This window comes from Danio rerio, chromosome 7, assembly GCF_052040795.2.
Source record: "Danio rerio strain M-AB ecotype USA chromosome 7, GRCz13ab, whole genome shotgun sequence".
In the NCBI taxonomy this organism is placed as follows: domain Eukaryota; kingdom Metazoa; phylum Chordata; class Actinopteri; order Cypriniformes; family Danionidae; genus Danio; species Danio rerio.
In genome coordinates this window covers 6972890-6989310 of record NC_141027.1, presented here as the reverse complement: position 1 = coordinate 6989310, position 16421 = coordinate 6972890, and the positions used below count along the sequence as shown (strand labels likewise).

Below are 16421 nucleotides of genomic sequence, written 5' to 3'. Positions count from 1 at the left end.
AATGCAAATCCAATTAGATCCACTTTATTTGGTAAACAAAGCCAGTCTATTATATAACACCTCTACTAAAAGACAGACACTATTACTTTACATATTATACATATTTTCATATTAGTCAATAATATTACTGAAATTAATTAAAAAACCTGAATAAATATATATTTACACACATTTACAGAAGTAAATAAATTCTGTGCGCACAGATTCCGTGTGGGCCTACTTATTAGTTATTAAATTATCCATTAAATGTAGTTTATTAACGTCTACTAACCCTAAGCCCAATCCTCACAGTAATGTAAAAACAGTAATTATACAGAGTATTATTCATTAATCTAACCTTTTAACTGTGTTTTACTAACATCTGCGCCTACCACAACCATTACAGTAACGTAAAAACAGTAATTATACAGAGTGTTATTCATTAAACTACACATTAAGCTGTATTTTATTAATGTCTACCTAAATCCAATCCTCACAGTAATGTAAAAACAGTAATTATACAGAGTATTATTCATAAATCTAACCTTTTAATTGTATTTTATTAACGTATACGCCTACCACAACCATTACAGTAACGTAAATACAGTAATTATACAAAGTGTTATTCATTAAACTACACATTAAGCTGTATTTTATTAATGTCTACCTAAATCCAATCCTCACAGTAATGTAAAAACAGTAATTATACAGAGTATTATTCATTAATCGAACCTTTTAATTGTATTTTACTAACATCTACCCTTACCACAACCATTACAGTAACGTAAAGACAGTAAATATACAGAGTATTATTCACATTTTTCTTTAAATTACCCATTAAGCTGTATTTTATTGACGTCTACCTAAATCCAATCCTCACAGTAATGTAAAAACAGTAATTATACAGAGTATTATTCATTAAACTACACATTAAATTGTATTTTATTAACGTCTACCTAAATCCAATCCTCACAGTAATGTAAAAACAGTAATTATACAGAGTATTATTCATTAATCTAACCTTTTAATTGTATTTTACTTACATCTACCCTTACCACAACCATTACAGTAATGTAAAAACAGTAATTATACAGAGTATTATTCCTTTATCTAACCTTTTAATTGTATTTTACTAACATCTACCCTTACCACAACCATTACAGTAACGTAAAGACAGTAAATATACAGAGTATATTCATTAATCTAACCTTTTAATTGTATTTTATTAACGTCTGCCTAAATCCAATCATCACAGTAATGTAAAAACAGTAATTATACAGAGTGTTATTCATTAAATTATCCTTTAATTGTGTTTTATTAGTGTATACGCCTACCACAACCATTACAGTAACAATATGATGTATTGCCATACGGTGTCACAGAAATCATGCTATATTGATGTGAATATCCCCAGCTGTATCCCTTCAAGTACTTTACAAGGGTACAGTTCAAAGCAACTATAGCGGTTACTATACATGAGTATTTTTTCATGTGGGGCAGTATGGTAAACACAGTGTACTGATGTTAAACGTTTCCCACCTTCAGCACCGATGGACACCAGTTTGACTCCTTTGCTACAGATGAAATCCAGAGCCTTGTTGACGTTGGCGATCTTGTGGAAACGCATCTTTCCTTTGTCAGGTTTGGGCAGCCTCTCACCTACCCATCAACACACACACAGCTATCAGTTATCAACACACACTCACTGAGCATTTGTTTTAATAGTTTGCACAACCCAGGCCCATTCTGATTACGTACCCCTGTATACATTTCTGGAGAGCGGCAAATACGACCCAGGAGCTACGTTTTTTTTTTTGCAGTTTTTGTGAATCCACCAGAGGCCGATGTGTACGCTTTTTCAGATCTCGTATTTCTCTTGCGAGTGCCAGTCGCACCTGCTGTTCTAATGAAAATCCAGCAGAGGCCGTGGTCGACTGACTAACCAATCGACTGACCCGCCCACTGCCTTCCCTAAACCCAACCGATAGTGTTTTGAAAATCCAGAAAAACAAACGCCGTCACGGCAGCCTGATTTTTACTACGGTTTCAGATTTTACCACATTCTAACCCTCTTATTTACTTGTTTATTTTATTTTTTTGGCTTTAGTTTTTGTCTTACCTGCCTTCTGGAACCGTTCTTCACCCGACTCGAACCATCATCGTGGTTCACTTCACTTCACTCCACGCAAACTGGTAACAGCGGAAAAGCTGTCTATATGAAGGTAAACGGTCAGCTGTTAAGTGCAAAAAGGAATGGCGTCATACCGCCCCGTATTGTTTGTTTTAAAGACGTACGTTCCTCTGGCTACATAATTCGTGATCTCCAGAAATGTATATAGGGTTACATTTTCAGAATGATCCGATGTTGGGTTTGCACCACAAGAGGAAACAAATGAAACTGCAAAAAAAGGTCACACTTTAAAATAAGGTTTCATAAGTTAATATATTAACTAATGTGTATTAAGTATGAACGATACTTGCACAGCATTTATTAATCATAGTAACGCATTATTAACATTTAAATTCATGCTTGTTTACATGAACAAACCATGAACGACTGTATTTTCAATAACTAACATGAATAAATACTGTAATAAATGTAAAGTTCAGGGTTTGTTCATGTTAGTAAATGCATTCCCTAGCAATAATAATAATAATAATAATAACAATAATAACAACAACAATAAGTATAAAAGGATTCCCAAAAATGTAAACATAAATCACATGACAAAGAAACAGCTCTTCTCTTTTTTTTCCATAATCTGATTTATAAACATTGTGTAGACCTTCCTAAAGGTGAACATACACCAGAAAAAAAATTATTTATTAATGATTTTGGCTCATAAGATGATTTTAAAGTGGTTCAATTGAGTCAATGTTTAAGTTAAATATGTTTACTTGGAGTTTACTCACATTCTCTCATCAAGTTTGTTTTTTTAACGATTAAAACTTGTGCGTGAAAAGTGAAGTATGCACGTATGCACAACAACAACAACAAAAAAGCACATATATACATATATATGACAGAAAACTTTAGTGTTTTTTAAACCTTAAACCTTCCAAACCACGGTAAACCTTAAAACCGGTTACCGTCCCATGCTTGTTTTTAGTATTGAAAAACAGTAGTGAGAAATACCCGGATGACCTACTACGTTTGTCGAGATTCTGAAGTGCGCATCCAATGAACGCTACACTGTCCCATGATGCAATAGGAGAGATTTAATGAATGAAAGTGGAAGGGAAGTGACTCGGGTAGGACACATGATTATTATAAATGGCGTCTGTAGTACGTCTCAATTCCATTCATAGTACTCGCATTCATACTTTATAGCAGTGGTCCCCAACCTTTATATCACCTTTATATTTGGGTGTGCTGTGTTTGCCTGAGATAATTAGTCTGCTGAAATGTTTATATTCCATACAAGCTGAAGCTGATTGGTCAGTTCTTGTCATGTGACTCGTGGTGAGCTCGCGGCATTCATTCAACTGGGGGCGTCTGGAAGGCACAAGCGCGTCACCTTCATTGGAAATAATGAACTTGCGCAAACTCTAGAAAAGACGCGATATGCGAACGGCCCCTAAAGCCGCTGTCATTTGTGATCTCAAGCAGTTGATCAGTCAGTTCTTGTCATGTGATTGGCGGTGCGCTCGCAACATTCATTAAACTGGGTACATCTGGAAGGCACAAACCCGTCACGCCATTTGAAGTAATGAGTTTGCACAAACTCTAGAAAAGGCGCGATATGTGAACGGCTCCTAAAGCTGTCGTCATTTGCGATCTCCTGCAGTGAATCTTCTTGCACAGACATGCTGGATTCACCTGATTTGTTGACAAATGGGTTGCAGATCCGTTCCTTGGCAGTTCGTGGGTCTCTTACTGGGTTTTTTCCCTTTGCAAAAACTATCGAAGGAAACTTTCCAAAGACGTCTGTTTAGAGCTGGCCCGATAAAACGGTATTCATATTTATTGACCAAACACCAGTGTCAATAACAATAAAAAAAGTTCGGTATAAAGTTTCGGTATGAAGCGCTTTCGCTTTATTAAAGTTTTCCAGGTGCATCTAGTTGAAAACGTTTCAGAATGCCACGTGCGCACCACAATTTATGCAAGTAGAACTAACGAATTTGTTTCACACTTTGTATGCAATATACACATTTCGGTACAAATGGCAGACTCCCAAAGTTCAGGAGCACCCAAACACTGCAGTGCTTTTTCATTCTCCTCATAAATACAAACTAGTATCGGAACCGCAGTAATGGTTTGTCCATTTGTCTTCCTCTGAGAAAATAGTTGATGGTCACCTAGTTATAAGAGACGCCAGAGGAGCGTGAGCACAAAGCCCATTGTAAATGGTTAAGGAAAATAATTGAATAGACTCCAGAATAACAACACACGAATGCTGTGACAAGCAGCAGTGAAGAGATTGTAAACGCTAAAGGATGTGAGGATGTCACCAGAGTGGCTTTTTGGTTCTTTTTCTTGTGCATCCCAGCCACTAGCTCCCTATGTTTAGCATAGTGGTAATGTAGTCTTTCAACTTCACAATTTGTAATTCTGCAGTGTGTATTTGAATAATAATGTCTGGTTCCTTTACTTGAAAGCTCAGATTTAATTATCATCATTTCTTTTGTTAATAGATTTTGTGGTTTACAGTGTGATTATAATAGACAGCATACAGATGTTGATCACCTGAAAGTTTGCTTTGATTGTTCGGTGCTCACACTTTATCACTGAACACATTTTGTAACTTTATTTATTAAGTTTGAGTCTCTTTAGAACTTGTGTTTATTTTATTATAAGACATAAGAGACGATATATAAATATATATATATATATATATATATATATATATATATATATAATTTTTTTTATTTATTTATTTTTTTACTATTAATATTGTTTGCATTAGTAATGTAGGTAATCTAAAATAAAATAGTTGAATAAAAAAATTCTAATATTCCTAAATGAATTGTAAAAAAAAAATACTCGGTACCGAATGATATTAAACATTATATTGTGATCATTTTTGTTTTCCTGTTGCTGTTTGTGGGTTAAATTTTGGTGCTCAAGTGACCGGGATGTAACCAAGAGAATACACTCATTTTTCCAAAATAAAAGATCATTTAGATCTTATTCATTATCCGCTCGGATAATGAATAAAACAAAAATAATAAATGATTTCTTGTGTGGTCTGGTATCAATTGATCCACGGGTTGTTTAGTAAACTCAAATTCAAATGTAGAAACTACTCGAGCATACGCGATTTCAGACACAGCCATTGTCTCTCAAAAGAAACAGTCAGCTCTGAATCACTTCGACGAGTCTTTTTATATTTTAGAATATTTCACTGCTAATGATTTACATCAACACAATCAATCAAAGTAACACATTTGCATAATCCCGCCTCCACAAAACAAACCACTCCTGTGAAATGAACAATTCAAGCACAAAATCGATACAGAAAACCAAATCAAAACAGGCTCGGCCAGCTGACCAATCAGAGCAGATTTAAACGAACTGCATCGAAAACATTGCAGAATGATTACAATACATATGCTGACCTGCTGTAGGGAACCCCAGCACAATATTAGGACACTGTATCATGTTTCAGTATAACTTGCACTGATAAATCATTCACAATAAGACCAGAAACATGCATTAAAGGGACAGTTCAGCCAAAATATGAATATATTTTCACCATTTACACAAACCTTTTTTGAAATGTTGTTGTATTTTCTGCAAACATTGAGTAACCACTACTTTCTTTTTTATTTGCAATGCTTTCAAACTGTTTCTGATTTGGGGGTTGCAGAAAAAAGAGTTCAGTGTAATTTCATAAGGCAGCAGGTGCTTTAAACCGTGATGTCGAGTCTGTTGCGCCGCATTCAATCATCTGTTCTGATTCGAATGCGCTAAAAACAAAACCTCCTTTAAAGTATAGCATGAGTCACTCTGTTCATGCCATTCAATACTCACTGCACACACCTTCAGTCTGTAGTCACAAACTCCTTTTACATCTGACTGTACAAAACAACAGCTGAAGTCTGCCTGTATTCCTCATCTGAGAAACTTCATATACAGTCATGAGAAAAAGTTAGCACACCCTATCGAATTTATGGTCTAGCGCTGGATGATATGACCTAAAACCAAAATACTTACCCTTTATTTTGATTATTTAAATCTAATTATTTATTTACCTCTTATAGTTCATTATGTTATCATTTGTACTGCAAATATACTACTAAAGATGTAAAATAAATCTCTGATGTCCCCAGAGTGTACATTTGAAGTTTCGTCTCAAAATAGTCCACACTAGGGTTGTAACGGTATGAATTTTTTACGGTATGATAATCGTCTAAAACAATACCACGGTTTGACGGTTTCGCGGTATACGGTATTACAAATGTTACAAAATAATAGAACAGTGAAGCAAATTTGACTTTTTCCAAATAATATATTTTTAGTTACTATAAACAACACCACTTACAATGAACAAATAAAAAATAAGAAAATAATAAATAATGTGTCAAAGTCCAAATAAAGTCCAAATAAACATGGTGCAAATCCTCAGTAAAAAAATAGAAATAAATATTTACTATCCTATAAATAGTTACATAACGAAACTAGATTCAATATGGAACATCCTTAGGTTTTATGTGCCAGCATGGATATAGTTGTCTGTGGATATGGATTTGGATATGGTTGTCTGCAATGCAGATAAACAGCTGCACCTTCATTTGCGTCTTTTGAAAACAGCAAGAGCAGCAGTTTGTCTTTGCTGTGTCACTGTTTTGTCATGTTTCTGTGCTGCTGTGCATGCAAAAGTACTTAGTATGAGAATTATTTCATGCAAAACTTTTTTTTTGCGTTTTATTTAGCCGCGCATAAATGTATGCCTATCTCTCATTCTGTGTTGTTCAAAATGCTCATTGTTTGGTCCACAAACAAAAGCGAAACCTATGCTTATTGGTTGTGATATAGCGAGTCTGAACCAATCTGGGCATGGAGGAGGGACAATGCATCAATGTATCATGTCTGGTTTGTCCGGAGACACAGTGACGAGCGTTTCTTTGTCAAATCAGCGTGGTCAAATATTGATGACGTAACCGCACTGATTCCGGAGCCTCTGAAAGTCCGCGAATGTTATGTGATACAGCACTGGAAAGCTGATATTCTCTTCTTCATGCCAATCTTTGAATTGTATGAATGGGATCAGCGGATCAAAAGTTATTAAACATTTAAAAGCAATACTTATTTTTAGCCGCGGGCAGCTGTCTCGGTCTTTAAGGGTTAAAACCGTTGATATGCAATTGTTCATGGTATGATAATCGTGCACGTTCAAATCGTGGTAGACCGTCATACCGGTATATTGTTACAACCCTAGTCCACACACATTGTTTTATAACTCTTTAAACTGACCCTTTTAGGCTTTGATCCTGATTGTGCCACAAACTTGATGGAAGAATGGGCTGTAAGTAAACTCCAAGTGAACATGTGTAACCTAAATATTACTTTAATCCAACCACTTTAAATCATCATATGATTGTGTTTGTCTGAGGTAGTGGGCGTGGCTAACATACTTAACCACACCCCTTCCAGCTGTCAGTGTTGACAACCAACAGAAATGGTGAGGAGGAGGAATCTGTAAGGTTGTTATAACTCTCCCTAAACCCTTTCACCACCTTTCAAGTTATTTCTTCCAGGTAATATATCAGTATAATGGAGATGCGTCACCTGAGATGACCTCGAGCAGCAGCATGAGTTTGAGGCCATTCCTGAAATCCTCTTCAATGTTCTCGATCTGAGTTCCCGCTTTACGCAGATGAGAATTACACCACGCCGTGAACGTCTGGGAGGAACAAAAGAAATGCATTAAATCAGTGCTCATCAATTAGCCTCAAATGACACTTAAATAAAAAAATACCTTTAGGGAAATGCAATGAATTGTACATGTTTGGATATATAACAGATCACTCAGATCTTTAGGATCATATAAACTAGAAGTTCCAAGAGTTCAGTCAAAGCAGGGTGAATCAGCTTTTAGCCACTACGCCCCTCGCTGCTGGAATCAGCTTCCAGAAATGATCAGATGTGCTCCAACGTTAGGTACATTCAAATCAAACTGAAAACACATCTGTTTAGCTGTGCCTCTACTGAATGAGCACTGTGCTGCGTCCGACAAATTGCACTATCAGGTTTTTCTCTTCTTCTTCATTCTTTTATATCACATTTTACCTGTTTTTATGTTTTGTTTTTACGCATTTTTATTATTTGTTTTTATTTTTATTTTACTTGTTTCTTTTATTCTTGTTTATGTAAAGCACTTTGAATTGCCACTGTGTATGAAATGTGCTATATAAATAAACTTGCCTTGCCTATATTGCAATTAGAAATACTGTACTGTATATTCAGGGGTGGAAAATCCTACTCAAATAAAAGTTGCCAAAAAAGTGCAAATACAGCAGTTTATTTATTGTAGTTTACATTCTTTATAGCAGTCGATAATAATAATAAATGCGACCTCTACAGAATATTGGGTTAATATTGTCATGATCACCAGCGATCTAACTATTAGAGTTCACTGGTAAACATTCACTTTCACACAAACTACAAATCCGCCATGTTATGGACTACAGATCCCAGTCATGCAATGATGCTGCTCAAATACTGATTACACACACAGATATATGGCTCACTTTGAGACACTCGTGGCTGAGTCTTGTTATCTGTTCTAGTGACATTACAATGCGTTTCCTTTGTCTTGCTTTACCGTGTTTTTGATCCTCGCCTTGTTTATTTGTTCGATCCTGTTTGCTGCCTGCCTATTGACTACGAATCTGGATTGACTGTATCTGTTTGCCCCTGTGTTGACTATTGCTGGCCTGACCTTGCTAATAAACCTGCATGTGGATCCGCACCTTTGTTGTCAGTGTCACATCGCGGGTTACAAATCTAGAGATGATGTGCAATATCATATTTGTCAAAAGACATTTTAAGTGCAAGTCAACCCAAAGTCTGAGCAGGGGCGAACCTGCAATACTGGAATGGGAGACGCGGAGATAAAAGATCGCTGGTTCACCTCTTGAGATCTGAGGAATGGGGTTTACCCAATCACCAGCAGGCTTTCAGTACATTAGGGCAAATAAAAATGTCTAAAACATCATTTACGGCCTACTCATAATCCTTTTATTAGCCTACTTATAATGTCCAATGCATTAATATTAATATTAAATTCTACTTTTGTGCCAACATTAGCTTTTTTCCTCACCTATTTACTGGTTTAAATATTTTAAGCTGGTGGTGAAAAATTCCTGCAGCTCCCGGATGTAATGTTGAATTTCAACAGCCATCTTATACCTTTTTGAAGACAAGAGTCGCCTGGTTTAAGCTTCTGAGTTTCCTACACACTAGGGTTGTCGCGATACTTTTAATTCATCTTACGATACTATACAGGGTTCAACACTATAAGGATTTTTTTGATTGGTCCGATCGGGCCAAAATTTTCACTAGTCCCACCACGGAAAAAAAAAAAAGTGAATAGCTATTTCTTAGCCACATAAGTTTAAATAATGTCAAAACAATGCCTGTGAATTTAGAATTTAATGTGTTTAATGTATTTTAATGTATTCATTAATAATTAATTCAAAGTTTAATGGAAACAAAAAGAGCAGTATGGAAAACATGCAGGTATTTTATTGCAGTTCTAAATGATTTAACAAAAAGGTGGCTGCATTGCCAAACTGACGACAAACTGTGCAAAACCCCACTTCATTTTTTCGACGTGTTGTACCCGCATAAATGTCTGCTTCCAAGAAATTAGACTCATGATTTGATGTTGCCACCAAGTTGCTGTCTCTTTGCCATACTGGTTGTTGCCAAGTTACAGGGAAAAATAATACGCTCACAACATTCAGTCCAGCCTGATCTCACGAAAAAACGTAAGTATTTTACGTTTTGCCAGTTTAGAGGCTAATTCGTACAAACTTGTACGAGTTCAGTTGTACGAAATTATACGATTTTAAAAAGGGGGCGTGACACCTAACCCCACCCCTAAACCCAACCGTCATTGGGGGATGAGCAAGTCGTACTAAATTGTACGAATTACATCGTACGAATTCATACGAATTAGCCACTAAATCAAAAAGTTACGAATTGCAGTGAGATTGTGTTGTTCAATCAGATAAGAGAAACTGAAAAGCAATATGGTGTTTACGACATCATAGAGAAGGTAGCTTTTAAAGGCTTAAATTTATTTGACACAATTGACAAATAGTCGCACTGTCGCAGGCAAATTAAACTTTACCCAATTGGGCCAGTAACGATCTTGTCTACTGTCCCGAGTGTCTCTGAAACTGGCCCCGGGCCATTGTGCAGACCTTATTGTTGAGCTCTGCTATACCAGCTGAAGTATCACGATACCAAGTAGTATTGCAATTTATAACTCAAATTATCAAGAAAATTGTCAGGAATGCTATATTTTACATGTTATAATAGGTCTACTTGAATTTAATTCAGAATTCCCATTTTATTTAAAAAAAAGTATTATTTGCACGTCACTTCGCCTACAATTCATTCGTTCTTTTTGTTTATTTTGTAGATAACTGACCAACAAGCATACATAAAAATAAAGAAACAAATTATACCACATTACATTGTTACAAAAAGAGCATTCTTCCAACAAAATTAGGCTATATGAAGTGGTCAAAAATCGTTTCATTGTTTCCTCTTGCTATTTTGGGTTTTTCATCCATTGTTTTTTTGCTTATCAGGTAAGAATCCAAAGTATTTCAAAATGAGAAATGTGAGTCGTTCTTTTTAAGTGATATTGGCAGGAACAGAAATGAACCGATTCTGATGTGCGTTTAAAACATCAGAAAATGTTCATCCTTAAAGGGCCCCACAGAATATTTAAATAAAATGGTCTATTGTTGCGCAAGCATGTCAGCATTTTAATGTCTTTTTCACATGCAACATTATCTGTTGTAGATAGATCATTAATGACGATACTACCGTTTACAAACTACAGCAGCACTGCCAGTATTTTGCAGTAAATCTTGCAACCCTACAACACACTCTCTTCAACATAAATCTTATCAACATACTCCAATGTGTAATGGTGGGAACATCTGCTCAGATTTTGCATTAATTTGCACTATTTGTTTCTGAACCTTTGGAAAGACTTTATATTTGCGAGTAGGCATGGGACGATAAATGTTTTCAAGCTATACCGCTAACATTTTCCACTATACTGTTTCTAGGGTATGTGTAAGACTTTTTTTATTTAAGTTTTTTTTTTTTTAGGATAACAGTATCTCCAGCAGAAAAAATATATCCAAAGATGTCGTTTTAAATTGTAATGAAATCAGTGTTTTTGAAACTAATGAAGGCATCAAAAGTCAATAGCCCCTTTCACACAGTGATACCGGTAAATATCTGGAAAATTTCCGGAACGACTTTACCGGTATGTTCAAAAAAGCGCTGTTCACACAGGCGAGGACGTTACGGAAATTTTCCGGAAAAGAGCATTCACACATCCATTCCAAAATACCGGTAAATTCTGACATCATTCATCCACAAATGAGCTTTAAACGGCTGCGCTTGTATTTGTAAACATTTGACTAAATTACAAACTCTGTGGATGATCAATATTGTGAACAACTTTCGCAGGATCACTTTCGCATGTCGAGATGTTCATAATATGTGCGTGTGCAGGCGCTCACAGGCTGTTTCACAGACACACGCAAAGCTTGAAGGTAAACAAACAACGGCTTATCATAAGCATCTCATCGATGATTATTTACACAGTTGGCATTAAGAAGAACACATAAACGTGATCTGACTAACTTCTAGCAGCTAAATGTGTCTGGAAAAATATTCAAAGGCTTTTATTCTTACAAACCGCGCGGACGTCAATGCGTCTGACTGTTGTGATTGGCTAAAGCAGACGTCTCACGTCAAGCCCGTTCTAGACGTGCACACGCTTATTACGGGAATCTTCCTTCTGCATTCACACAGCGCAGCATTCCGGCAAATTGCCGGTAATGTTACAACTTCTCTTTCCGGAAAATAGCCAGAACGAATTTACCGGTATTTTCAAAAAGGACCTGTTCACACATACAACCTTTCCGGAAAATTGCCGGCAATTTTCCGGAAAGGTCTGTATGTGTGAAAGGGGCTAATGCCGCATGCTCATTATTTAGCCTGATGTGTTTACTGCTCCAAAATATTTTAAATGTTTCTCAAAATAATATATATTGTGTCCAAAGGGGGGGAAAGTTTTAGTTGTTTTTATCCAGACATTTAAAAAGAATATATTTTACAGCAGTAATCACAATACCGTGAAATCGAAATATTTTATTAAAGATTATCTTATCGTCAGAATCATACACCGGCCCATGCCTATTTGCGAGACCTTCTATATTTCCTTTGCTCACATAGCAAAAGAGAAGCAGCAATCTAAAATTGGATTACTTTATTTTGGATTTCGCAAGCACAATTTTTGAATGAAAGCATTGATGCTTGCTCCTTATGGTAATTGTGGTTATATTCATGACTTATGACTGCTACTGCTTGGTAATTTATTCAACTATTTTGGCAACCATTTAACATCCACTGGGTTTGAATATCCTTTAGTAAAAAATGCTAGTGTTCCAACTGGGAAGACACTAAACTCATATACTACTCAACGGGAATGTCAAACAACATCTAAAAACACCTCAGAAATGCAAATCGATTTGATGTCAAAACCTTGACGTCCACTTGACATTAGGCATGGGCTGGTATGGACCTTTTTCTTGGAGCGCAAGATTACCCATTATGCTTTGCGTGTATGCGCAAGGAGAATGCGAAGAACTTCCGGTCGGCAGCTGATGCGTGTAAACAGTCACATTTGGACAGCTTTGAAACGATAGTTTTAATCTATTTTACCTGCTTTTATCCTCTTTGAACTAATCCTGTTGTCCATCAGCAGCATCTCCTGGACTGATCATTTAAAGAAATGCGATCTAATAGGATGGAAAGCAGCTGCTGTGAGGCGTTTTCCCCTCGTTGTCAGACGGCATCTTCTGCAGTTTAAATGAAGCCTTGTCATCGCTAAAGTCAACATTTTCTCTTTATTTTAAATATATAACCAGCCCAAACTAATGTAATTCACCAAAATGTTTGACACACACACGTAGCCTGTACTGTCCCACTGACACACTGATTTAAAAACTGTGACAAAGTGAAAATATAGGCGAGTGTCATTTCAAAATGACAGAAAAACACAAACGGTGGTGAATACAACACACGAAATAAAACACAAACGGCTCGCGATTAGAATGAACAGCAAATCAGCCAGCAGAGGATCAATAACAGACTTTTATTGGTCATTTTTGTAAATTGCACGACTTTCATACCTGTTAAGTTTCATGCCAGTACTCTGGTTTGCTCTCTCTTTCTCTCTCTCTCTCTGTGTGTGTATGTGTGTGTTAAGGAGCCGCTGAGCTAACAGCTGACAGGCCGGGAACGCATACACACACTGTATTTCTGACGGCAGACACGTGAACTAGGAGAACGTTTTTTTCGTATTTCTTGAACCACATGTGACAGATTATAACGGCTTTAACAGACACATTTCTAAGTTGTGTGTCACAAAAACACTCTGTTATCCATTAAAAACGTTATTGAAACCCATTTTCGGAGCGCAAATTACCAGTCGTACATGCTGTAAACGGAAGTTTTTAGCATTCTACCGGAAGACGCTGATTGCTATGGCGCCCCTCATGCAGCAGCCATGAAAAAGGTATATAAGATTCTGACGGTATGATAATCTTGGATAAATACATCACGGTATTCTGGTTACTGCTCTAAAATATAATCTTTTTAAATGTCTGGGTAAAAAACTTTTCCCCCTTTGAACACAATATATATTATTTTGAGAAACATTTTCAATATTTTGGAGCAGTAACAGGAGTCAAATTTAAGAGGAGTCAAGTCAAATTTAAGACTTTTTAAAACCTTTTGAAGACCTATTCAAGACTATAATGAATGGAATTTTAGACTTGCACAAGGCTAAACCCTAAAGACTTTTTTTTGATGGCCAAGTTAAAACCTTAAAACAACCATTAAAAACAAATGTTATTTCAAAGAAGATAATTAAACCATATTAAGAAGTAAACAGAGTTAATAAATACATGTTTCATAAAACCTTTAATGAAATATATTGTTAGTGATTGGATGGGTGTTGACCCAATTGGGTATAGCTTTACATGGAAAATTAAGACCCGTTTAAAATGATTTAAGACCTACAACACAATATTTCAGTGCATTTAAGACTTTAAGGCCTAAAATGAGTTTTTTGAAATTTAAGAAGGTTTAAGAATTTTCAAGACACTGCAGACTTCTGCTGTCTTCATTTGTTTCAAAAACACAGATTTCTTTACAATTTAAAATGGCATCTTTGGATATGTTTTCTGGTGGAGATACTGGTGTCCTAAAAAATAAACAAACAAAAAAAAAACATAAATAAAAAAATCTTACAAATACCTTAGGAACGGTATAGCGGAAAATTTTGGCGGTTTTAAAACCTTGACATTTCCAAACCGCAGTATACCTTGAAAACGGTTATCGTCCCATGCCTATTTGACATCAACACATTGATGGTCCAACAAAATAACGACACAAAAAGTGTTATAATATAAGAAATGTTCTACTCAAATCCAAACTCCAATTTTCACTGAATGTTGAATCTTGATGTCAAAATGATGTTGATGGACAACAACTGCACAGTAGAAGATCAGTTTATGTATGACCTTTTAAGCAATACAAATAATTGTTTAATAAAAAAAAGAAAAAGAGACAAAAATAATAAAAAATACATTCCTTTTTCCCAACAAGGACATCAAATTGACATCTAAAAACACCTCAAACATTTTATTTCTGTATTTTTATCCCAATGTTGGATGTCAATTTAATTGATATGTTTTTTGATGTTGTTTTGACATCAAGGTGCCCGATGGGTGTTGAAGCACAAGTGCAAAGTGTTTATTATAAGGCTACATGATATTGGAAAAATATAGCATTTGCCATGCTTTGTTTTTTGTTTTGCCAAGGTCCTGTTTTTATGTTTTTTAATCAGTTTTATTATTATTATTATTATTATTATTATTATTTTACTTGTTTCTTTTATTCTTGTTTATGTAAAGCACTTTGAATTGCCACTGTGTATGAAATGTGCTATATAAATAAACTTGCCTTGCCTTTCTGCTTTGCATTGATAAGCATTGATAAAAACAAGCATTGACAAGCATTGATAAAAACAGTAGAGCAATAATACAAAAAAAGGTACACAACTAGAATAATACATTGTAAAATATCAGAGTATAATCTTCATCGTGAAAATACAAATAATCTTTAAACTGAAAAGTTACAAACATTACAATGTCTTGAGCCTGAATGCTTTAAACTGGCTTGAAATGCTCTCACAGTCACAGACCTTAAAAATACATCCAATATAACATAACACAACTGTGGCTCCTGGTCAACTCCTGCCTCAACACTGCAGATCCTATAGTCCAATACACATATAGCGATAATATCCATCTTCTTTTGTGCCCAACAGAAGAGACTAATTTATTCATTTTCCTTCAGCTTAGTCCCTTTATTCATCAGGGGTCACTTATCCACTGTATGTTTTACACAGCAGAAGCCCTTCCAGTTGCAACCCAGCACTCCATTCACACTCATTCACACACATACACTACGGCCAATTTAGTTTATCCAATTCCCCTATAGCGCATGTGTTTGGACTGTGGGGGAAGCCGGAGCACTCGGAGGAAACACACACCAACATTGGGAGAACATGTAAACTCCACACAGAAATGCCAACTGACCCAGTCGAGACTTGATCCAGCGACCATCTTGCTGTGAGGCGACAGTGCTAACCACTGAGCCACCATGCCGCCCAGAAAGAAACTCAAAAGTTTGAAACAAGGGAGTTAAATTTCATTTTTAATTTTTAAGGTGAAAGGCACCTTTAATTTTTGTGCTGTCGTGGTGCTCACATCATCATCATCATCATCACCATAGTTAGAATAAACAACGTCATATTTGTATTTTACGGTGCCCAAAAGATCTCAAACGAACTGCAATTGAAGAAAACACACGCAAATAATACACCTGCAAAACATATGAACACATAAAGAAACACGTGCAAATACATAAACTCACTGCTGATACACAAAACACGTGTAAAAATAGGCAAAAAAAGGTAACAAATTGCAGAAAAAAAAACATTGACGTGAATTCTCACAACACATGTGAATATAAACAAGCTGCAAATAGATGAAGATTTATTCTGTTCATGTTCAGGATCAGCCTGAAGGTGGCAACACAATTTATCATGCATTCATTTTCCTTTGGCTCAGTCCCTTATTCATCAGGGGTCGCCACAGTGGAATGA

At 35.9% G+C, this 16421-nt stretch overlaps 1 protein-coding gene and 1 long non-coding RNA gene across 7 annotated transcripts in view; one reads left to right on the top strand and one right to left on the bottom strand.

Moving 5' to 3' along the window:
• The window catches only part of actn3b (actinin alpha 3b), a 701279-nt gene that overhangs the window by 658852 nt on the left and 26006 nt on the right, over positions 1-16421 (bottom strand). For all 6 annotated transcript variants that reach the window (XR_015494579.1, XR_015494580.1, XR_015494578.1 and 3 more), the window contains 2 exon segments: positions 7715-7829; positions 1519-1638 (listed from right to left, as the gene is read on the bottom strand). Coding sequence is in view for 1 of the 6 variants with exons in the window: in NM_205544.3 (NP_991107.2) it covers positions 1519-1638; positions 7715-7829 (235 nt within the window). In the remaining 5 variants the exon portion in view is untranslated.
• Positions 8294-16124, top strand: LOC147843009 (uncharacterized). Its single transcript, XR_015495332.1, has 4 exons — positions 8294-11375; positions 12153-12236; positions 12433-12759; positions 13764-16124. It is a non-coding gene; the product is annotated as an uncharacterized LOC147843009 (long non-coding RNA).